The 17,648-nt window shown below is 35.2% G+C and overlaps 1 protein-coding gene across 1 annotated transcript in view; it reads left to right on the forward strand.

The window, feature by feature from the left end:
* The window catches only part of CTNNAL1 (catenin alpha like 1), a 108,608-nt gene that overhangs the window by 65,681 nt on the left and 25,279 nt on the right, over positions 1-17,648 (forward strand). Inside the window, exons 7-11 of the mRNA XM_044658272.1 lie at positions 2,101-2,301; positions 3,170-3,256; positions 10,231-10,389; positions 10,697-10,789; positions 13,585-13,735. Coding sequence (XP_044514207.1) covers positions 2,101-2,301; positions 3,170-3,256; positions 10,231-10,389; positions 10,697-10,789; positions 13,585-13,735 — 691 coding nt within the window. The remainder of the gene's footprint in view (positions 1-2,100; positions 2,302-3,169; positions 3,257-10,230; positions 10,390-10,696; positions 10,790-13,584; positions 13,736-17,648) is intronic.

Below are 17,648 nucleotides of genomic sequence, written 5' to 3' on the forward strand. Positions count from 1 at the left end.
AAACGGGATAATATCTTTGTATTATTATTATTATTATAGCTTATGTTTACATAAAACTTATGTGATAAAATAATTTACATATATTGTCTCATTGGACCCATGAAATAACCTATGTGGAGGGTCATTTAAATATTATTACTGTTTTGTAGATAGAAAAACTGAAGTTCAAAAAAGTTAAAATATTTGTCCAATGTCACATAACTCCTAAGCAGCAGAAGTGAAATTCAAGCCTACACAGTCTATGTTCTATGTTCATTCCACTAAAATGTGCTTCCTACCACTACAGTTAGGATTATTTTGGTTCATGTTTATTGACCCCACTAGATTTGTAAGCTCTTTGAAAACAATGGCTTTACCTTTCTTCCACTATGCATGATGAACAAATAGCACAATAAATAGGGATAAAAATTGGAGCTGTGACTTTGTTGTCACCAGAGACTTCCAATAATCAATGCAAGTCATCTAATCAGTGCAAGACTTTCTAATCAATGCCAACTCATCCCCTTTTCTGAAACTTATAGTCTTGAAGAGATGCCTGGAGCACTAAGTTAAAGGTTCAATGACTTGTTCAGGGTCATAGAGCCAGGACTTATCAAAATTAGCACTTAAATCCAATTCTTTCTTATTCCAAGTCTATATTTCTATCCCCTCTCACAATGTCTTTCCCATAATAAATATCTGGGTTATTTAGGTTGCGAGGATAACAAAAGGCTTGGATTGCCCTCATAAAGTTTATTTAAAAAGAAGATGACACATTGACTTTAAATATAAAACTATGTAATCATGCATTAGAAATGTACAAGATAAAGAGTTTGGTGAGATGGGAAGAGGAAAAAGGGAAGAGTTGACTTGAAGGTATCAGGGCAGCCTCATGGTGGAGGTAATATTAATTTGAGTTATGAGAGTTATGAGTTATGATTCAAAAAGTAATGAGAGACTTCCTAGATGTGTGACCCTGGGCATGTCATTTGACCCTCATTGCCTAGCCCTTGCCACTCTTCTGCCTTGGAACCAATACACAGGATTGATTTAAGATGGAAATTAAGGGTTTAAAAAACAAACAAACAATGAGAGGGAAGAAGGACGTTGCAAGCCTAGGTCCCTTGGGGATCATTTTAGAGATTACTATGCCTGCAGGGGAATAACAAAATAAAGCTAGAGAAGTACCATTGGTTCTTTGATCATTAGGCAATGGAGAATGTGCTTTACTTAGTAGACAATTAGAAGCCAATTGAATTATTGAGCAGAGGAGATGTATGACCAGATCTGTTCATAGAGAAGATTCTTCTTCCAGTACTATGAGAAATTAATTAGAAGACAGGGTGGGATGATACCAAAGCACAGACAGATTAAATTATAGGTGAGAGTCACACAGATAGCAAGTGTCTGAGGTAAGATTAGAACCAAGGATCTTCCTGACTCCAAGTCCAATACCCTTTGTGCCACACTGCCATAGGATGACTGATGCAACAAGGTACCAAAGAACATGATGGATGTCCTGAGGATAATTAGGAAAAGCATTATTTTCCCCTTTGAGACTAAAAAGAGGAAAAATAGAATACTGTTCATATGAAGAATTCAGAGGAATGAAGATAGAGACTAGGGAAGTTCAAGTAAGAGATCAGTTTATCTATTCAGTGTTTGGGAGAGAAGGCAGAATTGCTTTCAGAAAAAAAAGTTTAGAATACTATTTGAAAAATGTGATAGCTCATAGTTCAAGGGGGATATGATTGGGGATATAGATTCTAAACAATCACCTTAGTGCAAATATTAATAATATAGAAATAGATCTGGATCAGTGACACGTGTAAAACCCAGTGGAATTGCTCATTGGCTATGGGAGGGGGGGCAGGAGGAGGGGAGGGAAAGAACATGAATCGTGTAACTACCGGAAAATATTCTAAATTAATTAGTTAAATAAATAAACTTAATTTAAAAAAAGAAATAGAAGGATCAAAAAAACATGATAGCTTATCTGTGTAGCAGTAATAGTTGAGGTTACATAGCAAAAACTTACAATGGGCTAGTCAGTATTATTTGATATTTTAAGTAAATATAAATTTGCAAAAGATTTATAGAAGTATAAATTCTACTTTTCAGATGAACATTGAAGCTCTTCGAGAGAATCTTTATTTTCAGTCTAAAGAAAATCTTTCAACAATGTTGAAACTTATCTTGGAACATACAGAGGATTTTACTGATTCTGCTTACACCAGCCATGAGCACAGAGAACGCATCTTGGAGCTATCAAACCAAATTAAAATTGAATTGCAGCACCTGATTTCAGTGTGGATGCAAGCAGTAAGAACCTTTTGTATTAAAGTCTAAATAATAGTTTTGGTTTTTTTTCCCCTAAAGTATTATGGCATGTAAAAATTAAACTTCATTACCAGGATTGCAGGTTTAGTCCTCATGTTGAGACCAGAGAGTTTATATCCTCATGGGTGAGGATATAAATTTAGTGGCCTGGATAAATAAGCTAATTTGGCATAACTTATACTTGATGAAGCCATGGCAGGTTTTTAGAAAGTAGTTTCCTTTTCTTTTAAAACCTTACAATTTCACTAAGACTTTTGCAACACTCTGTTCTTGTTTGAAGCTGTTACTTGAACCCAAGTCTCCTAACTCTGAAGTCAGTGCTCTTTATACTGAATGTTAGGTAAGTTAATGGACAAAATATCAATAATGAAGAATTTTAAGCAGGGTAATAATAGCAGAGGTGTGCTTTAAGAAGATTAATATAGTAGCAGTAGATTGGATGGATTCCTACCTTTAGGAGAGACAATAGGCAGGGATATCAGTCAAAAGCGTTTACAATCATGCAGGTAAAAGTAGATGGCCTAAATTAGAGTGGTAGATAAAAATGGCAGGATTTGGTAAATGACTAAATCTGGAGAATCATGAAGTAGAAAAAAAGTCAGATTACTTTGAGATTTTGAACCTCTGTGACTGGAATAATTATGGATGGTGATGACATTAATAAAATAGGGCAGTCGGGTGGAAAAACTATTATCAGGGGGAAGATAAAGTTGGATTTATACATTTATAGTATAAAACACTAAATTCCAACATTAGGAATTCCAACCCAAAATGTATATTTCATAGAACTGGTATTATTATTAGATTGGAGGTATAATGAGAATATAAGATATATTTTTTTTCATTTTAGCAAAGCAAGAAAACAAAGAATATCATGGAAGATCTGGAACTAGCTATATTAAAAATAATCCAGAGCACAAATGAATTTAAAAGAGAGGTAAGTATAGTTTGAAATTTAGTCTCTTTTAATTCTTCATTCATGTAGTTTATATGCTAAATATTAGTACGTACTACAAATTTAAGTGGTTTTTAGGTAGTTTTAAAAAAAAAAAGAATAATAAAACCATAGAATCTCAGTTAGAAAGGACCTCTGAGGTCATCTAAGCCTAAGTTGTTAAACTCAAATAGAAAAGGATCCCTGTAGCATTCATTTGCCTTAGAAAACCACAAATTAACATTATCTATATTGTATTATATTTTCATTTTTTTAAAGCATTTCCCAATTCAATTTAAACAACCTTCATTCTTGAGTTTTGCTCTGGCAAGTCTGACACCTCTAGACCAACTCATATCTGAACAAGAATCCACTCTATAAATCCTCATTTTCATTAGCTGTTAAATGAGAACAATATAGCACCTTCTTAATAGGTTGGTGTAAGGATTGATGAAATAATGATTTGTATACAATTATTTGTAAACCTTAGTGTACTATATATATCAAAGTCAATTACTGTTACTTTTTGCTGTGGGTTTCAACTCCCAGTCCAAAGATTATTGTTCCTAAAGGCTACAGAAACCAAACTTTTTACTTTTATTATCTCACAACTTCCTTTGGGATAGGTACCTTTATTCTTCCCATTTTACAGATGAGAATTGGTCTCCAATAAATTTAAGGTACCTAGTTCAGCTGAACTGCATCCCAGGGTACTGAAAGAAGGGTCAAATGATTTCTGAGCCACTATCAATGATTTTTTCAGTCATGGAGAATGAAGGAGATGTCGTAGATAGGTTGGGTGAAAGGCAAATGTCTTAATTTAAATTTAAAGAAAAGGAAAAGACCAAAGCCTATAAACTATAAACCAGTGAACTTGATTACTATTCCAACCAAAATTCAAGAATGTATTATTTTTTAAATGGTTTTATTGAAAAAGTTATCTTCCCTAATTGATAAGTGGCCAAAAGATTTGAACAGGCAGTTTTTGATGAAAAAAAAAATCAAAGTTGTATGTAGTCATATGAAAAAATGCCCTAAATCTAAATCATTATTGATTAGGGAAATGCAAATTAAAACAACATAGATATCATCTCACACCTATCACATTGACTAAAATGATAGAAAGGAAAAATGACAAATGTTGAACGGATATGGAAAAGTGAGAACACTGTTGTTAGAACTGAGCTGATCCAACCATTCTGGAGAGCAATCTGGAATGATGCCCAAAAAGTTATAAAACTTTGTATACCTTTGACCCAGCAAAACCAGATTTGTTTCCCAAAGTGGTCAGGGAAAAACAAAAGAAAAACTCTATATGTTTAAAATAATTATAGTAGCTCTCTTTGTGGTGATGAAGAATTGGAAATTCTAGGGAAGCTGTCAGTTAAACAAATTGTGGCATATGTTTGTGCTGTAAGAAATGAAGTTTTGGTTTTAGATTGGTTTTAGAAAAACATGAACACTTCCCAGCTGTGTGACCCTGGCAAGTCATTTAACCCCCATTGCCTAGCCCTTACCACTCTTCTGCCTTGGAGTCAATACGTAATATTGACTACAAGATGGAAGGAAAGGGTTTCAAAAAAAACAACAACATGAAAAGACTTGCATGAAATAATGAAGAGTGAAATGAGCAGAACCACGAGAATGCTGTATACAGCAATAGGAATATTATTAGACATATAACTGTAAATGTCCACTTCCAGAGAAATAACTAATAAATAGAAGAGTGCATAATATGGTTACACACACACACACACACACACACACACATCTTTGTTAAATAGTGCCTCTCCTGTTGTCAGGTAGGGAAGGTGGGAGGGAGGTAGCTCAGAATTTAAAAATTAATTTCATTTCAAAAAAGAAAAAGTTATCAAAATATTAAAAGTTTCAAGTTCACAGAACCCCCCTGAAATCTATCCATGATGGACTCCAGATTTAAAATCCCTCTGTTGTTCACAGTAGCTATTGGACAGTGTCCTTTGAAATAAATTTAATAAGAATAGATGTAAGATAAGATGTAAAATCTTATACTTGAATTTTTAAAATTAACTTCACAAGTACAATATAGGGAAAGTTCTTATAAAATTAGTGGTTCATGTGAAAAAGATATAAGGGGGCTAGTGAATTATAACTGTACGAGTTGACAATGTGATGACCATCCAAAAAACTAACGCAATCTTAGGCTGTGTTAAGAAAGGCATAGCATCCAGGGAGATGATAGTCTTCTGTCCTTTTCTCTAATCAGAGTGCAGCTGGAGTACTGTGTTCAATTGTAGCCATCACATTTTATGAAGGACATCAACAAGGTGGAATATATCCAGATGAGGGCAACCAGAAGGGTAAAGGATGACCTCAAGATCATGTCATATTAGGAATGTTTAATCTGGAGAAGAGATGAGTTAAGGCTGGCCCTTGGAAAAGGGGTTAGACTTGTTCTACTTGATCCCATAAAGCAAAATCAGGAACAATGGAAATTGTAGGGGAGTAGATTTAGGCAAGATAAGGAGAAACTTCATAGCAATTAGCTTCTCTATTAGAGAAAATGTGGCAGAACATATAGAATGTTCTATATGGAGTCAGAAAGAGCTTGGTTTGAATCCTACCTCTAATCTTTATGCTACTTGATCCTGGGAAAATTGCTTACCCTCTTTGAGCCTCAGTTTCTTTATCTGTAAAATTGGCATAATAATTACCATAGTAATACTTTATGAAGTTGTGAGTATGAAATGAAATGTGTATATAAAGAGATGTATAACTTTAAAGCATCATATTAATTTATTATTAAATGGAAACTAGGTAACCCTTTATTGGAAATGTTGTAGATGGGAAATATTGTTCAGGTATAGTTTGAACTAAGTGACTTATATTTGTATCCCCAGCGCCTCACCCCATGCTTGACACATAGTTGACCTTTAATAAATAAATGCTTAATTGATGGCCTTTCAGGATCCTTCTGCCTTTAAGATTTTGTTTTAAAGTATAAATAATTCATATTTTCTGAAATTAAAAACTGATAGAATGATATATACTATATTTAAAATAAATCATTTAGATTTGTCTTGAAATTTATTGAGGAAGTTCAAGAAAAGCCTAAACTTATTAAATAAATATAATCTACCTTACAGTGTGGTTGAAAGGGATGTTATTAGTTTCCAAGCAATCTCAAAGGATGCAAATTACATTTACTTTCCTGAAAAAAAAATTGCAGTATTGCATAGGAGAGGCAATAGAGAGGAGTAGAAAGTGTGAGAAGAAAGGGGGTCATAATAATACTTTGGGAATCTACCATTTTCATGAGCTTGGGCAAATCAGGTAATATTTAGGGGCCTTAGTTTTCTCATCTTTAAAATGAAAGGGTTGGATTAGATGGCCTTTAAAGCTCCATCCAGTCCAAAAATTTATGGTAAGTAATATTTATCTCAACTTAAACTGGGCCATATAGCTAGGTTTAAAAAATAAGGCCCTGAGGGCAGCTGGGTAGCTCAGTGGAGTGAGAACCAGGCCTAGAGATGGGAGGTCCTGGGTTCAAGTCTGGCCTCAGACACTTCCCAGCTGTGTGACCCTAGGCAAGTCACTTGACCCCCATTGCCTACCCTTACCAATCTTCCACCTATAAGTCAATACACAGAAGTTAAGGGTTTAAAAAATTTAAAAAAATAAAATAAGGCCCTAATGGAACCAGCATGGGGAAAGCATTATCTTGGGAATCATAAGACTTCTCTGCCACTAACTAGCTGTGTGTTCTTGGAAAGTCAATTAATCTTGAGCTTCAGTTTCCTAATCTTAAAAATGAGTTGAATAGACTAGATGAACATTCATATCCCTTCCAAGCTCCAAAATTTTGTGATCTTAGTTGTAGAAACTGTAATGGCGAGGCACCAGGGATGTTATTATTATTATTATTAAAATGTAACCTAAATGGTTTGTGGGTTCACACTGGGTTGAAGGAGAGACAGGACCAAGCAGGATGGGGAGACCAGGGTTTACTGCCAAGCTTTTAACTGACACAGGAATGGCAGTTGGCCCAACAGTCACTCAGCTCACCTAGGCCATGGAACCAGCAGGCAAAAAGGTAAAAGTTTATAACAGTTTAATTGAGGGAAATAATAAAAGGATGGTAATAAGGGATTCTATACTTAAAACTTAAGGGCAAACCACAGGGGCAAGGGAAGGACTTGACTACACTATTCTATTGACCTAAGCCAGGTAGAGCCCAAAGGAAGCAATACTGAAATCACAGGGAAAGCTCCTCCAAACCTGGTTCCAGCCAAGTTTGGTCAGCTCAGCTAAAGGGCCTGAAGATGGCTTTCATTTGGGGTCTCACGGTAATTCAAGGATGGTCACAGGATGCCAAGAGCCAACTCCACCAGGACAGATGATCCAAGGTACCCAGGTAGGGAGAGAGAGTTTGAAATGCTGTCCACCAGATCACAAACCACTTCCCCACTTGGTGCTGCTCTGCAGGTCGGTTGTCCACTGCTGAAAGCCTCCACCTCTCAGGATCCCAGGGAATCTGGATGCAGTTTTTCCCTAACTCTGTGATCTCCCAGGGTTAGCAACAGTTATGTCCCCAACCCCTAATGGAGTCTCTCTCAGAGCACAAGCCCCACTTGCCTGCTCCTTCATTCCATCTTGGAATCCTCCAGCCCTTCCTGCTAGGTCCATATAAACTATATGTAACTAATACTAAATAATCTTCCTCACAACAAAGCAAAGCCACATTCTTGCCATTTGCCAAAACCTGAAGAGTAAAACAGCAAGCTTATTTAGAGATGCTACTGTTTTGTGTGTGTGTGTGTTTTGTTTTGTTTTGGTTTTTTTTTGCAGGAAATGGGGATGAGGGAGTTTGACAAGGAGGAGCACCACAACTCTAGATTTTAAAATGTGTATGCAGTGTCACAGTTTTTTAATATACTGTGCTTTAATTCCTGCTTGCAAAGTTGTAAACATTGATTTCAAAATTCTGTTTCTGTCATTTTCAACATTAAAAAATAGCTCCCTGCTCTGGAAGATAGGAAGAATCATATTTGATTCTATAGTCCTGGAAGTCTATTTTTTTAAAATAATTCCATTGTCACTAAAGACTTTTACTATTAAAGAATGGTAAAAAAAAACAGTGCTGAGGCTAGAAAAGGCAAATAACTTGCTGTGAAATTTGCCATCAGTATATAGGTTTGGGTGTGCCAGGTTAAGTATGAGGTAGATTGTTTACTGCTAACATAGTATTCTGCTTACATCTCAGGCAAGCCACCACCAGGTGGACAGAAATATCTGAGCTACAATCCAAATGACTCAGTTTTCAAAAAACTTAATTGAGAGAAAGAGAATTTAATGTGGTTTTCCATTCATTTATGTGTCTCACATTTAACAGTTTATTAAATCAAAGCATAATAATTATTCTTTTAAAACTACTATGTCCCATTGCCCACCCTTACCACTCTTCCCACCAAGGAGCCAATACAAAGAACTTAAAGGTTTAAAATAAATAAATGAATGAATGAAAATACTATGTGTATGTATATATATATATATGTATATAAAAAGTAGATGGCTTTCACAATTTTAAAACAAGATATAATCAATTCTCTTTCTCACTAAGCCTAAATCACACTTTGTTACTGTCTTTAAGCTTGAGTTCAATCATTTATCTTTAATCTTTTGGATTGTGTAACGTTTAGAGACCTAGCCAACTTTACCAAATGTCAAACTCCCTGACACTCTCATTTATTTACTATAGTATTTAACTGAGACTTTTGACTCAAATTAGAATTGTACTCGTCTAGCAGGAACTCGGCTTTACCAAACTCCTTTTTTCTCTCTATCTTAATTACGTGGTGGGGGGATGCTTTTTGACACATATGGAAGAAAAATTATAGCCATGCTGTGTGTGAATATCAGGATTGTGAATCCTCCATGATAATATTTTTATGATCTAAAGAGAATAATTTTCTCCCCTTAAAGAAGAAAGTCTTCCCTTTCTAACAAGTATTAGACCCAGCAGTGCTACTGCCTTTGGACACCAGAAGTAGTGGTTCATATTTTTAAAAATATGAAAACATAATTTTAAAGTTTATTCCCAGATAAATAGACATCATTGCATTGTGTATAAAAGACTTGCTGATAAGTCAGGAAGAACTGGTATCAGGTCTTTCAAATACTATATAATGGCTCTGTGAATTAGACAAATCATTTAGTCCCTCTGGAAACTAAGACTTTAGTTTGCAGAATAGTTGCAGCTTGACTTTGGCAGAGGCAGTTTAAACCTTCTTGGGAGTTCCCTACACCAATGAAATCATAGATATCTTCCCTTAAAAAATCTCAACTCAAGGTCTTAATCAAAACCTCTCATTAACTTCCTCTAAAGAAAGTCTCATTGATGCCTTATTTTTTTTTATAACATAGTCATTTCCCAATATATCTTTCCCTCTTCCATCTGCATCACTGTCTGTTCCACAATTGAATTATCTCTTGTGGTTCACTCTTTACACTGAGAAAAATAGAGGTAAATACTTCCTCTATCACTGGTAAAATGCCCCTCTGAGTCTTAGAGGCAATCATCAGTTCTTCCAAGAGAAGCAAAAGAATTTGTCAACTCTCCTCTCCTATTGGCTCTCCTTAGGTTGTGAAAAGGCTCCTGGATGGCCTCTGGCCATCATCCTTATAGGATTCTTGTCTGTTCTTAACAAGTGCACCCTTCAGGAAAGCTCATTGACTTTGAAAGGTGTGGCAGTATTTTGGCTGGAATATGAACTATGTAATAGCTCATTGGGAGTAAAATGAAGATGATCTGAAGCTGGGTGGGCCAACGCAATACCAGTGTTACACATTTAGTTTTACCACAAGATACCATTTTATACCAGTTTTTTCCACAGCTTCTTAGGTTTCAATGGAATATTAACATAATTGGTTTTTTAAATATTAATAAGTGGTAAGTGAGCCTTACTGTCTGTCTCTCACCATCTTTCCAAAAAATGAAGCTCCACAGTGCAGCAGCATTGCTTGCAAAAGATCTTCTAAAGCACCACGCAGATCACGCGATTTTAAAAGCATTAAAAATTACTGGAGCAGAAGGAAACTTAGAAGCTTTGGCAGAATACACCTGTAAACTATCTGAACAGAAAGAACAGCTTATTGAGGTGAGTTACAGTATTAACAAATTTTATTACTTGTTAATATCACCTTTTGCCATTTTGTCCTCAGGAAACAGTAAAAAATTTTCTTAATTCAGTATCATGTTTTACTATGGTATCTCTGTATTTTTGTTGTAAAAATTCCAATAACTTCAGCTGTCTAGAACATAGCCAAGGACTGATTTTTAAGTCTCATGTAAGTGATAGTTATTTTTACTTATACTTAATTGAACTAGATCCTCACAGTTCTATATGTTAATCTCCATTTGGAATGTGAATTTGTAAATTAAATTCTAAAAATGTTGTTTTCTAGAGTTGTCGATTATTGAGACATGTATCGGGGACAGAACCTCTTGAAATTACTTGTATGCATGCAGAAGAGACATTTCATGTTACTGGTCAACAGGTATGATTGCCGTTAGTGTTTTTTTCCTCCTAAATTACATTTTGTCTAGGAATCAAAAGTTTAGTCTTGAATTCATGCCAAGCAAGTTAAGGATATTTGTCATAAGGATTGAAACTACAAGCATTATCTTTACAAGTTCAAAGTAGCTGGAGGATAATTTATTTTCAAACATAAAAGCCGTAAGATTTTTTAATAGTAGTTTGCCTGGGTATGACTTTGCTATCATATCAGCTGGCTAGCTGTTTTTCCTGTACACAATTTGAGACTGGTATTTTAAAATCAGGCCTTAATTTTAAAACACTTTACAGTTTTGTCAAATTAGTCTAGAAACTCTTCCCCTCTGTACTGTTTTGAGCTGTAAAACAAAGTTATCTTATCATGGAAGCTCATCTTATAATTGTTGTGGTCATTTTTATTCAAAGCGTAAACCTTCATTAAGTACTTATTATAGGTCAGGCACAAAAGAAAAAGAAAAGATCAGTATTTCATAAAAAGATTCTTGGATCACTGAAAGACTGAATAATTTACACATCCTAAAACACTGAAATTGCTTTATAATTGTTAACTCTCCTTTATAATAGGCAGTAAGCTTTATGCCCCAACTATGGAGAGCTAAAATTACATAATATAATTTTGTACTTGATCAAATATTTTCAAATTTTAGAGACCAAAAATAGACACATTCTTTTTGTAAGTGTTTTGATATTATAATTGCTGTGCAATAATTTTAGCTAGATGCTACCTTGAAGATCACCAGCTGTATATAGCCCTAAATATTTACTAGGGTAGAGTAGGGTAAGGTAGAGTGGGGTATAGCACGATGCAATAAGTAGTTTGCTCAACACAGGCAAAGAAATATAGTTTAGCTCCATATTTCTACCACTTCTTCCTAGATTCACAGTCATATAAAGTCCCTGTGTTCTCTCTCCTGGCCATGTACTAAGGAAGGCCTTTTTTTAAAAATTATATATTACAATATATTAGCACAAATTGCCTTCTGAAGACCACACCCATGTAACTATCAATAATGTGTAAATAAGTCTTGACTGACCACACCAGTGGAAATGCAAATTAGCTACAGTGGGGGGAGGGGGTCATTTGGGGGTTGGGGGAGTGAAGGGGGTGAAGGGTAAAGTAAAAACATGACTTATGTAAACATGGAAATTTTTTCTAAAAATAAAAAATTATTTTAAAAAAATTGCCTTCTGTAAAACCACTCCTTACAGGTTGCATGCAGAGTTGGGATGCAGTAGAAAGGTATACTTCAGTCTCCCTGGAGGGTCATGTCTTCTTACTGGACAAGCTGCTTAAGACATAAAGAAAATGGTCACTAACCATTTTCATTTTTAAACAGTCCATCCAAACACTGACCTTTTCTTTATCCATTTTTGTTCTAAGTAGTTGTATTTCAAGGTTGATGGCATTTCCAAGGAGATATTATTTGGACCTAAGCATGTTCTTAGCCATGTCTATCTCAGTTACTTCAGGCATTCCAGTCAGTTTAAGTCTTAAGATACTATAACAGTTGAGTACAATGAAAATATTTAAGTCAGTTCTACAAACTTTTGTTAAGTCCTAGTTGTTTGTGAAGCACTGGACTAGATGCTGGGAATATTAAGAAAAAGCTTATCTTCAAAAAGCTTGTTATCCCAAAAGAGACCCAACATATACACAGATAAGTAAATACTAGCTGATCTGAGAAGGGAGAGCATACTAACATCAGAAAGGACTCAGAAATTTTTCCAAAAAAGAAGGTGCCACATGAACTGAGTTGATATTGAAGGAAGATAAAGATTCTGAAAGATAGAGATGAGGAAGAAGTTCATTCCCAAAATTGGAAATAGCCTACATAAAGACAGAGGTAGGAGATGGAATATTAAATTCAGAGAAGTCCAGTCTGACTAGAATGTAGAGTCCATGAAGGGAAGGAATATGAAATAAGGCTAAGAATGTAGATTGAGACCAGATTATGGAAGGTCTTAAATGTAAGGATGGAGAACTTGTATTTTATCCTAAAGGTAATAAGAAATCACTGAAAGTTTTTGAGCAGAAGAGATATGTAGTTATACCTGTGTTTTAGGAAGATTATTTTGGCAACTATGTGGACAGATTGGAAAGGGGACAGACCGGATGTCAGGAAGTCCAATTAGGAGGCTATCCAGGTGAGAAGAAATTAGGGTTTGAACTATGGTTGTAAGTATGTGACTAGAAGATGAATGTTAAATAGATGATGTATTGTGGAGTTAGAATTGAAGCCATGGAAGTTAATGAGATCACCAAGGATTCTTTCTTGTATAGAACAAGAAGATAAAAGGACCCCAGAACTTGGGAAATATCTAAGGGTGAAAGACAGAATATAAGCTAGCAAAGAAAGAGTAGATGTGCTGGTAGGAAGAGAACTAACAGAAACCAATACCATGGAAACCAAAAGAGAAAGTAGCATTCTGGAGTTGGGCTAGTTAACAATGTTAAGAGTTGCATCGGAGATCAAGAAGAACTAAAACTGAGGAGAGACTACAGAATTTTAGCAAGCGAGAGACCACTGGCAACCAGAGACCAAGGAAGTTTTCAATAGAGTAGTGAAGTGAAGAAGTATGAGGCAAAGTGTTTAAAGGATGTTGGCAGTAAAAAGGGGAAAATGGGATTATAGTTTGAGGGGATGGCATGATCAAGTAAGGATTTTGTGAGGTTGAGGAAGACCTAATCATATTTGTAGATAATTGGGAAGAGATTAAAGATAAGAAAGTGAGAGGGAACTTTTTGAAATTTGCTTACATATAGTTTGTATTCTTCAGATAATTTCAGCTGCTGAAACTTTGACATTACATCCATCCAGCAAGATTGCTAAAGAAAATCTAGATGTGTTTTGTGAGGCTTGGGAATCTCAGATCAGTGATATGTCAACATTACTTAGAGAAATAAATGATGTATTTGAAGGAAAACGAGGTAAGTCAGAATTCTGGTCACATGTTTATCATTTGTTTCAAATCATCAGATATAAAATAAATTATCTTTTGCCATTCAGGTTAGCTATTAAACTAAAATATGTAAATTTTCAGAAATTATAGATTTGAATTCTTTTGCATCTTTATTAAATCAAATATAGTATGATTAATGAGAAATGATGGCATTAAATGTAATTTATGTTCACCTCAGGCATTATTTATCCTTGTATTTAAGCAGTTGAAATCTTCATAAGCATAATCAAGTAGAAATTTTATTTTATCACTCAACAAGTAGAAATTGTTAAAATTAATTTCACTTTTATTATCAAGATTCAGCTTTACCAATTTTCTCTTATAACTTCCTTTATTGTTGGAACCAATTGCATACTTTATTTAGTATTATTAGCTTGGATTCTAGACACTTCATAATGTAGTGAATATAGCTATTTGATTTTTGAACTGCTGTCCTTCCTCTTGGACAATGGATGAAATCTCTTTACCTGATGACTACACAATCTTGGAATATGTCCTGTGGTTGGTAAGTTTATTGGTATTTTTTACAACATATAGAATAGCACTATAAGATATAAAATAAGAAATTATTTTGATTCTTCATTTTAATTTCACCTGAAAGTTTATTTTTCATCACTAGTTAGTCTGTTATACTTGCTATAAGAAATATGTTATTGTAGTTTTTGTCATGTTTTTTCTTAGGGGAAACCTGCTTAGTATAACTTACTTGTATCACTTATTAGAAGCTTATCATTACAAAATGCCATTTAAAACCATGATCATATTGAATTAATGTTTATTCACTATATGCAACTATTACATGTTTTTAAATGATCACTCAATATAAATGTTGTTATGGTGTTGTCCAGTCATGCCTGATTCCTTGTGCTTTTGTTTGGGATTTTCTAGGCAGATACTGGAGTGGTTTGCCATTTCCATCTCCAGCTCATTTTGCAGATGAGGAACTGAGGCAAACAGGGTTAAGTGGCTTGCCCAGGGTCACACAGTTAGTAAATGTCCAAGGCTAGATTTGAAGTAAGGAAGATAACACTCTATCCACGGTCCCACTTAGCTGCCAAAATGCTATATATGTTTGCTTAGAGAATCAAAACCAATTATTTTTTCTTTAAGTCATCATTTGTGAAACATTCAGTTCAGCAAACACTTAGGAAATGACCACTATATATGTTCTGGATGGAGATATAAAAAGTATCCACAGTATTTCTATTCTCAAGTAATATACAATCCAGTAGGAAACATAATATATATACAAATATATAATGCAAGATCAAACATGATGAATATATTAGAGAAGTAAAGAATTCTATGTAGTTCAGAAGATGGGGAGATAACATCAAGTTGGTGAGAATAATAGAGGACTTCATGGAAGAGATGGCTTTTTCAAAATAACTTCAAAAAAGTAATGGAAAACAGTTAAGGAGTAAATGAGCCTGCAAAGAAATTGATGTGAGATCCAACCTAGCCAGATCATCTCAGGAACATTTGGAAGTTAAATTAGAATTAGGTCTTAAAGGGAGAAAGCAATTTTAATAGGCAGGGCACATGGAGACAGATCTAAGTATCCAGCTCTAATTTATCTTCTGAACTTCAGTCCTACATATTCAACTATCTGATTGAAAGCTCCATCTGGATTTCTTGCCAGCAACTCAAACTCCACATATCAAAATTTTAATTCATTATCTTTTCCTTTAAATTTGTCACTTTACTTCACTATTTCAGTTAAGGATACTGCTGCTGGGGGCAACTAGGTGGCTCTGTGGATTGAGAGCCAGGTCTAGAGATGGAAGGTCCTGGGTTCAAATTTGACCTCAGGCACTTCCTAGCTATGTGACCCTAGACAAATCACTTAGCCCCCATTCCCAGCCCTTACAGTTCTTCTGCCTTGCAACAATATACAGTATTAATTATAAAACAGAAGGTAAAGGTTTAAAAAACATATAATTTTTTTACATTTTCCTTGTAGCCACTCAAGTTCAGTTCTCAAGTTCCTCAATTATCTGTGCCTCTTCCCTCCTTATATCCCCACATCCCATCTATTGCTAAATCTGTCAGTTCTACCTCCAAGAAATTTCTTACAAAATATCCCCTTCTTTACATTCAGATTATCACCTCCTATCAGGACTTTTGATTGTAGAAGTCTCTTAATTGGTGTCTCTACTACTAATCTCTTCCTTCCCTGATCCATCCTTCACACAACTGACAAAATAATTTTCCTAAGTTATTGTTCTGACCACATTAATCCCTTGTCCAAAAACTTGAGTTAGTCAACAAGTATTTATGAATTATCCATTGCTTCCCAGGTTCTCTATTGGGCAGGTACAAAGACATAAATGAAAAAATCTGTCCTTAAAGAGCTTAAGTTCTGTTCAGAGATATAATATAAATACACATAAATGTATGCAAAATAAATACAAAGTAATTTTTGTGGGACAAGCCCTAGGACCTGGGGAGATCAAGACCAAGAAAGGATTCATGGAGATGGGGTCACTTGAGGTGAACTTTGAAGGAGTGACATGATCAGAACTAGGCATTAAGAATATTACTTCTGGGGAGCAGCTAGGTGGCTTAGTGGATTGAGAGCCAGGTCTAGAGACAGGAAGTCCTGAGTTCAAATGTGGCCTCAAACACTTTCTATCTGTGTGACCCTGGACAAGTCATTTATTCTCCATTCCCTAGCCCTTTCCACTTTTCTGCATGGGAACCAATACACAATATTGACTCTAAGACATAAGGCAAGGGTTTTTAAAAAAAAAAAAAGAATATCATTTCAGCAGTCATGTGGAGAATGGATTAGGGTGAGGAAAGACTTGAAACAAGGAGATCAATTAGGGAGCTATTACAATAGTCCAGGCAAGTGGGGATGTGGGTCTCAACTAAAGTAGGTGGAAAGGAAGAGATGAATGCAAGAAATTCTGTGAAGAGAGAAATACAAATCGCTTAACCTCACTTAAGGCCCTCAGTAATCTGGTGCCAACCTACTATCTATCTATCTATCTATCTCTCTATCTCTCTATCTCTCTCTCTCTATCTATCTATCTATCTATCTATCTGGATATATTATATCACTTCCCTTCACACATTCTACATGCTAGCCATTCCTCCAGCTTCAGAATGTAGACTCCTACCTCTATGTGTTCATATAAGCCATTTTCCATGCCTGGAATGCTCTTCTTCCTGATCTCAGGCATTCAGAGTCCCTTTTTTTCCTTCCAGACTCAACTCTAATACCCTCTTCCAAGTAGCCTTACCTGATCTCCATAGCGCTCCTACCCTTTTAATTGAAATCCTCACATATTTCCCATGGCTTATTCTTTAGAGTTAATTGTCCCTGTCATTCTCTACCTTGCATTGTGCCCATCAGAATACCCATAATATCTCTCTACTTCACCCTTCACCCCAGATCTCTTGAAGGCAAGGACTATATTTTTTTAATCTTTGTATCCCCAACCCCTACCAGAAGTCTCTACATACAAAAAAAATACATATTTTTTTTAATGAGACTATTCCATAATGAGTAAGAGCTTATGCAAAAGCACAAAGATGGGAGAGGGCAGGTCAAGAAGGAAGGACATATAACATAGAAAACATAAAGGGAACTAGTGTGAAATGAAACTGGAGGAGTAAATGGACCTGAATCATAATGGACCTTAGAGTGCCTGGATAAAGAATTTATTCTTTAGCTTGTAAAAAATGAGAAACTAGTAAAGACTTTTAAATAGAGAAATGACCTGATCATAATGTATTGGGAGAAAGAATGGGACAGATTGAAGAAGATGGAGGGGATTTTTGGCTGTTGTGCATGGTTTGGTTTGATGTTTTGTCCAGACTTTTGTTTTAATTACTGTAGGGAAATCCCACAATAGAAACTCCTGCATCATTGC

This window comes from Gracilinanus agilis, chromosome 1 (genome assembly GCF_016433145.1).
Source record: "Gracilinanus agilis isolate LMUSP501 chromosome 1, AgileGrace, whole genome shotgun sequence".
Lineage (NCBI taxonomy): Eukaryota > Metazoa > Chordata > Mammalia > Didelphimorphia > Didelphidae > Gracilinanus > Gracilinanus agilis.